Consider the following 11630-nt stretch of genomic DNA (forward strand, 5'->3'; position numbering starts at 1 on the left):
ATTTTCTTCACACAGCCATGTCTTATTTAGTAGCATAGATGTATGGATCAGTCTTAATTTGATCTAGTTATCTTTGGGTAGTAGGAGACTACAAGACACCAATGGAAATTTGGTTAGATGAGCAAAAGAAATCATGAAGCAAATGTAAAATAGATAAAGGGAGGGGTGAAAAATCAATGATTATGTGAAGTTTTTGTTGAAAATTCGACAAGGATTTATCATCATGTACATTTAACCTCTTTGTCACCAGAAATATGGAAAAAGTGATTGGTGTTGGCCGGGGCTTTGATATCAGAATGTAAGTAAAAGTGAATAAGATCAGTCATCAGTTTTTTCATCAATTTCTTTTGATCTTTGTCACTATCCTTACCATGTATAATGCCACATGAAAATTGTCCACTTCGATCGTTGTGTTTGCAAGTTTCATCTACATATATGCGTGAATCATCAACTTTTGAATCTTTTATCTCTATTTTTCAATCAGATGAGTGAAATTATGAAATAGAAGAGCTTACCGGAACACAACTAAAAACATCAAGTGGGAAGGACGGAATGATCGGAACAGAAAGTGTAACATGGAAAGGTTCAGCTGGAATCCCATAACAATGGTTTAAGCCAAACATCAAAGTGTATCAAATCACCTGATTGAGTCGGATGTGGAGCTCTACACCTCCTATCTTCACGTCAAAGGTAGCTTTACTCCTTGCGCTGCAATGTCCCCTACGATCATGGAATGGTACATCGTCTGCGTAAGACAGCTGTACCTTCCATTGAGTTGGTAAGTTCGGGTTAGCGTCTTTCCATGTGAAGTCACGGTGGTGGTCATCGTCTGGATCCGGAGCGCCGCATTGACGATTTTGTTGCATTGTGAGTACCACTGAACCATTAGGGTCTTTAACGATGGCAGTCGTTCGCCAATTAACTACAAAATCAGTGCTAGACGGTCCTTGGCCAGACTGTCACCCATATGGCAAAAAGATTGAGAAATGTTAGTGCAAGAGTTGTGTATTGTACAGCAAAACGATTGAAGGAACTCTTCAACTGACCACTTGAAGACTCATGGTAGCAATGAAAAGCCATAAAAACAAGACTTGATAAAGATCTGCTCGAGAGTTTGGCATCTTTTGGCAGACGGAAATATCGATATAGTTAGGCAATCACGTTGAAATAAAGCGAAGAAAACAAGTGTGTGACGAGTACCTTTGCGCTATCTGGGATGATTTACGATTAGCACGATATCTTTCTGCGGTGGATATGGTTTCTGCGAACAGGTGGGATAAAAACAAGAGGCCCCTCTTATGCTTCAGAGGGTGACCGACCGTGGAGTTGTACCAAACCCATGGTGCAAGGGAATTCAGAGGTGGCTTCAGTAGCAGGTGTGGCGTTGCCCACCCCATTGCGTCAATTCGGACAAACCATGAGACTCTTCCGAGAACTCAAGACTTTCAAAGCGTGCTCAAATATTTTCGCGCCAGGGTAGTACAACTTTAAGCTATACTTGATGGCTTTGGACAAAATGGGGAATACGTTTGTACGGTTTTATAAATTACAGGCATAGGTTAACAGGTGGTTTACCATTTCATCATCATCAGCCTCTTTGATTCAGTCCTAAGTTTTCCTCGTCGCCCCCACGAGGGTCCACGTACATATTTTTAGCAAGTTGACGAACCGGATAGCAGATCTGTGGTTTAGCCTCGAGATGTTTTTATGATTGGTGTCTTTCGGGGCTATCGTATCAGAATGCGAGGACAATTGAATGACATAAGTTGTCAGTCTCTCCACCACGTCTTTTGATCTGTGGCACTATTTCCACCTTTTGTAACACCAAAAGTCACAAGCTTCATCTACATAAACACGTATCTCATCAAGTATTATTCTTTTGACTTGTTTTGTTCAAGCAGATGAGCGCGAAGATCCAGTAGAAGGGTTCACCGGAACACAACTAGTAGTAGAAATGGCAAATGAGCAGAGTAGGATGTGTCCCAGAAAGGGTCACAAAGAAAGACGTTCAGCTGCGCTCCAATGACAATGGTGTAAGCCAAAAGTAAAAGTGTGTTGACTCACCCCGTCGAGTCGCATGCGGATTGATACATGTCCTTGACTCAACTTCAAGGCCAGGGTAGCCTTACTCCTTGCACGGCAACGGCTCTCATGATCGGCAAAAGGTGCCTCTCGTCCTCATCTTCCATTTGTAGTCAATGTTTGTGAAGGATGCCTCGAAGCTTTTGGCTTTGTCTTCGGTGCTGCAGTGGATCTCCTGAGCCATTACAAATTCTGCTTGACCAGATAAACTTCAAAAGAGTTTACTTTGGAATTCTGCACTCGTTGAAACTTGATTGCAACTATGTATCCTGAAAGATGCCACATTCTTAAGCAGACCATCAAAGTAAGTTATGCTCCATTCATCTTCAATTTCCTTTGGTAAAATTTCTTCATTCTTGCGATCTTCTGGACTTGTTGACGAGGACTAAAAAGGCACGAAGGCCTTGACAGCGATCACAGCTACCATATCCCAATTTGAACCCGCAGGGATAAATCTCATATAGATTTCACTGATTTTACATGATCTAGTGACAGGGAGTGACTCGTTGGCGTTCACGGGTGGGTTTTTGAATGACGTCATAAGCTGTTTACCACCCTTCCCTTGACCTTCTCAAGACTGAGCCTCTACTATCTAATCCATAGCAATTCCCACGAGGTTTTGTTGGATTTCCTTTCATGTTTCAAGATTATCTGTGCTCCAAATCTCAAGGCTCTACATACTTTCGCGAACAGGAAAGCCAAAGTTAACCCCAACCATTATATATGAAACCTCTAACGTGAAGTCCATCAAAGTTTAGCAAAATCAAACCTAGAAGGAATGGGCTTCAAACCAATCATTTCTGATTTTCAACGAACTTGAAGATCGAGAAGGTACATAATCAAACCCTCTCAAAGTATGTAAGCTCTATTGTAAATCCAATCGTGAACTCCGTGAATTTCCGCTTCGCATTGATCGATATCAACTTTTAACTTATCTTCTACCTTCAAACTTCAGAGGATATCCAATGAGCCCTCCCTGAACAGCCCTGAACTCCCCCACAGATCGAACACAGCCTACCTCGATGAGCCTCGATGGCTGAAGAATGTACACGGTTTGAGTTACATAAAATGAATCAAGTGAAGTGAATTGGTCTATTTGTGATCAGTTTTTAATGTGAGAATTAATGTGAATTTTTAATAATCAAGATCACTCAATCAGTAAATGAAGAACCGGTTTTGAATTCGATTATGTAAATACGAAATGCTCAATGATTTCATAGCAGAAGAGATTAGAAGACTTCGAGAAGACCTACAAATCAATCAACTCCAGAGAAATTCTCATTAATATTTAGAAGTATCAATCAATTCAAACCAAAGAACACAAAGCAAGATAAATTAATCATCCTTTCTAAGAACCATGAAGTTTGGAAACTTGAATCAGCTTCAAATATTACCACTTATGACCAGGAGAAGATCAAATTCAAGAAGTCTAACTTCAATCTTACCCAATTCAATCAAGTCAAGAATCAGATCCCAGTTCAGTCAAGTGCTTGAGGCTCAAAAGCATTCAAATTTTCGTTTTAACTCAAGCTTAAATGCTAATTTTCACTTATTAAGGTCTGATACAAGTTTAAATCCGAGTTTGATCGCCAATTTATCCGAAGCTAAACCATCCAACTCAACTCGTACCACCAGCAAAACAACAACAGCCACAATCAGAAAGATCTCAACCAACTCATCAGGGACTTCAAGCAATAAATCATCCAACATATCAATCATTAATAATCAAAAAGACCTTTCATTAACTATCAATTCAGAATTAGATCAAATCCATAATTTAACATTGTCTTATGTTTGGTTAAGAGATGCTTGTCAATCTGATTCATCTATACACCCACAAACTCGTCAAAAATTATTCAAATCATCGGATATTCCAACTTATATCTATCCAATTCAAACTTCAATTTCATTTAATCCCAAGTCAAATCAATCTCAACTTATCATCAAATGGAGTCATCATCTTTTAAATCAATCTGATCAATCTAAATCTAAGCCTCATCTCAGTAAATTCGATTTATCATTCTTGAAACTTAAATCAAATCAATCTGATTGGATCAATCATCGACATCAACAAAATTATTTAAAACCCATCCTTTGGTCCAATCATCCAAACCGATCATCAAAAATTGACCAAGACCATCGTATCCTTCAACTCCAAAACCAATCAAATCTATTCATCAACTTCAAGTCAATCTCTGAAAAAAACCTGTTACAATATCAATCACTGAATAGATTGAATCAAGATGGATTAGTATTTTTTGATCAAATTTCCGATCAGGATAATACAACTCATCCGGATTTATTGACTCGATTAATTGACAACTTTCAACTTGAAACTAGAAGGACGTTTTATGGTGATTATTGGGATGTGAAATCTCAAGGTGATCAAGCTACTAATGTAGCTAATACTAGTCTTACGTTAGATCTTCATATGGACCTTGTGTGAGTTTTTATCCTATCTCATCTCTCGAAAATTCTATATATCTCATCAGAGCCATTCTAATCTCACCACTTTATCCGATCATCTCTTGTTTATAGCCATTTTCAAAACCCACCTAGGTTTCAATTTCTATACTGTTTAAAGAACGAGGTAGAAGGAGGTCGATCAACCTTTGTAGATGGATATGCAGTAGCTGAAGCATTATTTCGTGAAAATCCAGCATACTTTCATACACTAGCTACACGTTACATCCCATTCGAATATATAAACGCAGGACATCATACATATTATAGTCATCCAACGATCGAACTTCATCCAGGAATCTCGATTGAAAAATTCATGAAGACCAAAACCGAATGTATTTCAGATTCATTAAGAGCAGTTAATTATGCACCACCATTTCAAGGTCCATTAGAAAACTTAGGACCTAATGGTGAACTTTATAATTCCAAAGATGAAAGATTACTTTTAAATGCGCTGAAAGTTTTTGATCAGATTTGTAATCAAGATCGATTTAGGTTTGAGATCTTACTTAAACCTGGTCAATGTGTTGGATTTGATAATCGTAGAATTCTTCATGCTAGAACTGCTTTTAAAGCTAAGAAGGATCAATGTAATCATGAGGTTATGAGTTTTGGGTCTGATGATGTAAAACGTTGGTTAAGAGGGTAAGTCATGAAGATTTCTTAAGATTTGCTCTTTTACTGATGTTTTTTTTGTTATGATGTTTTTTGATGGGTTATCTATAGATGTTATGTTGATGGTGATTCAGTGTGGGATAGAATTAGAGTTTTAAGTCAAGAATTTGGTCCACCCAATCAGTTTTAATGATTTTTCAATTTCATTTTCTACATCACTTCTGCTTAACCTTTTCTTTATATTTATGATTTCTATCATTATCTGTTCCTTGGTTCCATTTCTTTCATGTATAATCTGTATCCTATTTATTTGACCGACTCTTTGTTCATCCTAGTATCCGTGTGTGTGTTTTTCATTTGCTTATACATACTAATTTTGATGCCTTGTTTTTAGTAGAATGTGGAGTATCAGATGAAGCAAAAGAAATTTGAAATGAAATAATTTATTGAATTGGGTTTCTTCATTTTAGTTTACTTTGTTCACAAGGATTACGAAAAATTGATCAAGGAATAAATGAAGTTAGTTTTTCTTGTCGTTCTTTTTGGTTTCGAAATGTTTATATTCAGTATTTGTAGTTTCTGCAAAGAACAAACGAGGGTCACGAGACGCGATAAACACCTTCGTTTTCAAGTGTTTCAGTCATCTTCATCTATCATCAGCTGAATCTATTTAGTAGATCATAATCATCAATCAACGCTTTATGTATACACTCTTGTTAATAAGAAATCAGAAAACTTGATAGAAAAAAGAAGGCTCAATAAAAAATTGGTTATTCCGTTGGTCAACTTAGCTGAATGAACTCAGTATGCGCGTAAATAGAACTTTGCACTGAACTGCAAAGAGGCTGGCGATGATGAAATTTTAAACGTTGGTGTCTGGTAAATATATTTTCACTTTTATCTGTAAAGTGAAGCCATTAAATAGCATCAAACTTTAAATTCTTCAAGACGCTATACATACTCTGGCACAGAAATATTAGAACTCGTAAGATTTGTCAGAACTGAAGAAACGGTGTGGCTAATGCCAGCCCTGCTACTGATCATGCCACCTCTGAATTCCCTTTCACGCGGTGTCACGCCACATTGAGATCCGGGCATCTATTGTTGTCTCTCACTCTCTGACACATAAGAAGGGACCTCTCACTTGTAGAAAGCATATCCACCTCGGAAAGAGATCGTGCCAATCATTAACTCATCCCCCAACATCGCAAAGGTACTCGTCGCATATTTCATGTTATTTTGCTTTATTTCAACCTGATTGCCTAACTCTATCAATGTCTTCGTCCGCTGCCAGATGCCGAATTCTCAAGCAAATCTTTCGAAAATCTTCTATTTATGGCTTTTCATTGCTACCATGAGTCAAGTGGTCAGTTCAAGAGTTCTTTTCAATCATTTTCTTATACGATACACAAATCTCATACTAACCTTTCTCGGGCATATGATCATGTGGTTCACAGTCGGGAAAGAACGCTGCGACTTATCTAATTAATTGGCGAACTACTGCCGCCCTTACAAAACCTAGTGGTCAGGCAAAATTGTTGATGGTACAAGAGGGTACATGCAAAAGGCCGAATATAGACAGCAACTTTTCAGCACTATTCTCCGCTGATAGTATACCAACCAAATGGAAGATGGATATGACTCACGCAAAAGATGATCCATTTACCGATCATGAGGGTCAATGTCGCTCAAGGAGTAAAGTCACCTTGGCCATCAGTCAGGATGATATATCAATCCACATCCATCTCAATCATGTGAGTCGACACACTTTCATCTTTGGCTTACACCGCTCTCATGGGAGCTTAGCTGAACCTACTTCTATGCCACACTGTCTGGACGGATCATCCCTCCTTTCTCACTTTCGACTTTCAGTTGTGTTCCGGTAAGCTCTTCTATTTGATCATTGTAATCATCTGATTCAAAAAAACAAAGATAAAAAGATCCAAAATTGATGATTTACGTGCATATATGTAGATTCGGCATGTCATGTCGACAATCTTAGTGGACAATTTTCATGTAGTGTTCTAAAAGGTAAGGATATATTGGTCCAGATTGAAAGGAGTGATGAGAATACTAACTAGTCATCCCATTCACTTCTGCTTGGATTCTAAAACGTATTATTATCAAAGCCCCGGACAATACGGATCAGTTTTTCAGTATTGGTCCTATTAAGACAGCCAAAGAGCATAAATGTACAAGATGATAGATACTTGTCCAATCGGCAAAAAAAGAAAACTTGAAGTAACCATTGGTTTTTTTGCCTCTTCCTTTATTTATTTTGCATGAGCTTCATGAGCTTTTTTTATTTATTTAGGGCAATTTAGATTGGTCTCTTGTGGTCTCCTACTAAGTAGAACCATTTCACATCAAGACTGATCTATATATCTATACTACTATGTAAATTATACATGATTTTGTATAGGAGATCAAGTTCAGCTTTGAATGAATCCAAGAGTGTGTGCTTGGGTTCATGGTAAATTCAAGTCAAATTATTTTGGATATACAATGAGAACTCCATTGATTCATCATGGCCAAGATTCTTATCCAGTTTCATTTAAATCTATGACTTTGCAGTGATGATTTATCTTAACTTTTGGCTTTATTCACTTTGTTGCATCCTTTGAAGAAGATGAGTTTACAATTTGATTTGTTTTTGAATCTTGCCTTTGGATGTAGTTACCTTGTCCCCTCTCTGAAGAAATGACTTTTACATATCATCAAATGATGAGACTAAACTCAAACCAATTCTAATTCCTTGTTACGGTACCCGCCCCCATAAATTTCACCATGTATCAGAGCCTGCATAGACCCAGGAAACTTTCCCGGTCCATCAATACTTGATAATTAACTGTCATGATAGTTCATTGACTCCGAAATAGAATGATAGAGACTATCACTGAGAGAGGTGGGTCGAGAGCGAAATGTAATAATGCACATCTTCATGTGGCGTCCCTGATAGACTCACTTCAAGTTTGCAGCATGTATCAAGGTTATGCAGTAGGATCGAGTGATCCGTCACTGGAAGGAAGAGGTGGTACACCTTCTTGATCTGTGGTAAACAGCAAAGGATATTTGGGCGGGCACTCATCAACAAGGAAATATTGGAGAGACTAAGGGAAAACTATCAGTTTTGAATCTACTTTGGGATACGAGTACAAAGTTAAAACTATATAATCGAGGCAAGTGAAATCAAAGGAAAGCAAGAATAGGAAAAATGGATTGCTTTCTTGGAAAAGAGAATAAAGAAATCAAGAATCTTGAACGAAAAGAATAATGTAGATTATAGAGAATTGGATCACCAACACAATTAAAGAAAGAATTAAAATTATATCACCTGCAGTACGAAACTCACGTCCCCATTTCTTTTGTAATGGTTCCTCATCTTCATTTTCTGATGTTTGATTTATAAGATATTTATCTGAAAGATCGTGGTTTAATCTTTTTCTTCTTATATGAATTATGAACAAAAGTGAAAGAGATAATAAAGCATAGAGTAATCCAACTATGTATCGAAGTGGCAAAACAAGATCTAGAGTTAGTTTTTTCAGATGGATTACTGGTTGAATCGAGTTAAAAGGTAAAGTGAGAAGCATTTACTTTTATCAAACTTTCTAGAAGATAATTTCAAGATGAACAAAGCACATATTGAGCAAGTGAGAGAAGTTCTAAGATATGCTCCTGTTTAAATTGAAATCGAAGAAAGCTCTAGTTTATTAGGAATCTCAATGAAAGCATGATATATAGAAGTATATCACTTACCATCAAAAGTACGCTGACGTGCCCGCCATTCGAGCATCAAACCATCATCGCCATCCCTCAGAATAAAGCTTTCAGGTCGATGGCCCTGATAAAGATAACTTCCAGACGATCGAGAACAGCTAGGTTGAGCCGAGTGAATTTGTGTAAGATGAGATGAGTGGATACTAGGACTATCTATGTACGGACTATCCAGTACGGAGCTCGAAGGTTCTGGTGAGGAGGAAGAAGTGGTCATGGTGAAAGTGTTAAGTTAGGACAAGTCCCAAACTCGCAGGGGCTTTCTTACCTTCACAAGCTCGGTGCCCTGGAGAGGGACTTGCGTATTATCGTGTAGTTTTGGTGGGCGAGCAGGAGCCCGATGAGACTCGCTCGGATAAATGAACTATACATTCCCAAACCTTCCGTAGTTTAGACACTACACAATATCTGAAGAGACCAAACTCTTCAGATTGTTCTAATGAACAATCCTGATCTTTGAACAAAGTTCATCGACTGAATATGAGTCCTTTTGCAAGAGCAAGAGGATTGAGTGAGGTGATTTGGGTGAATTCTCGTCAGTTACTAGTTAAAATTCTACTTTAAACTGCTTCAAATGAATTCACCTAGCCTTGGTCCGGCCAACGTCGAGGTAGTCTTGCCACATAACCACCAACTTCTTCTTCTTGCAGATGACACCTCCTGAACTCAGCACGAACGATCCGCAGGCTGGCGATTCGGATATAGAGGAAAACGGACAGCAGGGCACAGCACCCAGTGGTCGTGTTAGACTGAACCCACGTATACTTCGAGAAACTTGGTGACACTTCGTGCCAGGATCGGGAATTATTTTCGTCATCGTTACAACCAAGAGCCAAAGGATCTGCAGGTTGAGGTGGTGGAACGCTTGGTCAGAGGACATGATGTATTCTTTCATGCGGGGACAGGCTTCGGGAAAACTAGAATTGCGGAGACCTTCTTAGTTTTAAATCCTTTGGATGCTCTCGGAGATAATCAGGTCAAGAACCTTACTTTTCTTATATACTGAGGGAGGAATATACATATTGGATATCTGACTCTTGTACATCTTTATTGTTGCAGGTGAGCGAAAAGATCACCGTCGGAATCAATGCTTTCAATTGTACATGCGAAACATTCAGATATAATAGTGGATGATATCAAAAACGGTGCTTACAGTGTATTATATGTTGTATGTTTGGTCTGAGCTTATTCACCAACAATCTCTGTCATGAACTGCTAGGACTGTTAGGTACTAGTAGGATATGCTGTTAGAGCATCCACTATGGGAGCCGTAACCAAGTGATTTAGCGTAACTTAAACGCTAAAATATAGACAGGTCCACTATGGACCTGTTTTAGACTTGTGGTCCCTACGACCGCGTCAACTTTTGCATTCCCCATGTTCAAATCTACGAACACCTACGACTTGATTTATCGTAGGATAATCAAGTTGAAACTGTTGTTCTCAAAACTTCAAACTCAAAACTTCACACTTCAAGACTTCACACTTCACACTTCGACCTTCAAAACCTCAATTTCAAAGTTCAAAGTTCAAAATTTATCCGACTTCAAGACATCACACTTGGAAACTTCACACTTTGAATCAAATCAAGATGTCGGTTCCACCAACTTCAGCCCCTCCCCCTTCAACAGCCACATCTAAACGTGGGGACAATTGGACTGAGCCCGAACTAGAACAACTCGCAGTATCGTGGGTTGTGACTAGTACTCGACCAGAATACTCAAATAATATGTCCGGCGATGGTTTTTTCAATGATGTTTCGATTCACTTCAATTCTCACTTGGTAACCACACGCTCAGGCAAGATGTGCAAGGGCCAGTGAGTATCAATTCAATTTGAAGATTACACAAATCAAAATTCTGACTTCTTCTAGTACTTTTCAGGTGGCGTACTTTGAACCCAGCAACGCAAAAGTTCTTGGGTATATACGCTCGTCTGGAGCATGATCCACCGTCTGGAACATCACCGGATACCTGGATTGTGGATGCGATGAAGATCTACCAAGCCGAGATGAAATCGTCTTTCAAACATCTCGCTGCTTGGCAGAAACTTCGGTACGAACCCAAATGGGATACTCGTCTTATCAACCAACGTGATCATCCCCCTCCAGCACCCCCTCCAGAGCTCCTTCCTCCTTCAGATGCGACTGGAGGTGATTCATCTACAGCCACCTCATCCAACAACCGTGCTCGACCTGATGACAGCGGCGAGCGTCCAATTGGTGGAAAGGCTGCAAAGAAGCAGCGTCTCGAATCAAGAAAACAAGCTAATGAGGACACTGAAAGAATCGAGGCGATCAAATCATTTACAGCAGTGGCAAACCGACGTGCAGATGCTAGTGAGGAATCCAATCGAATCGCAAACAACTTAATGACAAGTGAACTTAAAAGCAAAGATCTTGAGATTGCTCGAGCAAAGGAGGATGATTGTCCCGATGAAATTTCAAAGAAGATATTAAGGGGTTTGAAGGATGAAGTGGCAAAGAGATATGAATAGTTCAACTGTACTTTTCATTTCATCATCAATTAGGTACAGATATTAATCACACAGCAAAACAATTATATGAATGTATATTTTTATAAGGCTTGTTTTCTTTTTCATAATCAAAGTCATGTAGATATTGATCTCAACTAATCATCAATCAAAAAAAAGATATGTATGTAAATTAGACCAGTAGTTTTAAATCTTAATCA

General features: G+C 38.6%; 4 protein-coding genes across 4 annotated transcripts; 2 read left to right on the forward strand and 2 right to left on the reverse strand.

Annotated features, from left to right (window-relative positions):
• Positions 1–221: 221 nt before the first annotated feature.
• Positions 222–1121, reverse strand: MELLADRAFT_124119 (uncharacterized protein; the record flags this gene model as incomplete). Its single annotated transcript, XM_007414593.1, has 5 exons — positions 222–283; positions 371–427; positions 516–525; positions 642–956; positions 1047–1121. The coding sequence occupies 5 exons, from the start codon at positions 1119–1121 to the stop codon at positions 222–224; spliced, it is 519 nt and encodes a 172-aa protein (XP_007414655.1).
• Positions 1122–3439: 2318 nt separating this feature from the next.
• Positions 3440–5350, forward strand: MELLADRAFT_91670 (uncharacterized protein; the record flags this gene model as incomplete). The annotated part of the gene is made up of 3 exons (XM_007414544.1): positions 3440–4524; positions 4621–5190; positions 5272–5350. 3 exons carry the CDS (start codon positions 3440–3442, stop codon positions 5348–5350), a joined length of 1734 nt encoding a protein of 577 aa, XP_007414606.1.
• Positions 5351–6454: 1104 nt separating this feature from the next.
• On the forward strand, positions 6455–7363 carry MELLADRAFT_110461 (uncharacterized protein; the record flags this gene model as incomplete). The annotated part of the gene is made up of 5 exons (XM_007414545.1): positions 6455–6526; positions 6618–6914; positions 7033–7042; positions 7135–7191; positions 7290–7363. The coding sequence occupies 5 exons, from the start codon at positions 6455–6457 to the stop codon at positions 7361–7363; spliced, it is 510 nt and encodes a 169-aa protein (XP_007414607.1).
• Positions 7364–8272: 909 nt separating this feature from the next.
• MELLADRAFT_72847 (uncharacterized protein) lies at positions 8273–9914 on the reverse strand (the record flags this gene model as incomplete). Its single annotated transcript, XM_007414592.1, has 6 exons — positions 8273–8662; positions 8758–8838; positions 8920–9129; positions 9206–9424; positions 9522–9778; positions 9871–9914. 3 exons carry the CDS (start codon positions 8954–8956, stop codon positions 8409–8411), a joined length of 372 nt encoding a protein of 123 aa, XP_007414654.1.
• Positions 9915–11630: the final 1716 nt, after the last annotated feature.

The sequence above is a fragment of the Melampsora larici-populina genome (genome assembly GCF_000204055.1).
Source record: "Melampsora larici-populina 98AG31 unplaced genomic scaffold MELLAscaffold_44, whole genome shotgun sequence".
NCBI lineage: Eukaryota > Fungi > Basidiomycota > Pucciniomycetes > Pucciniales > Melampsoraceae > Melampsora > Melampsora laricis-populina.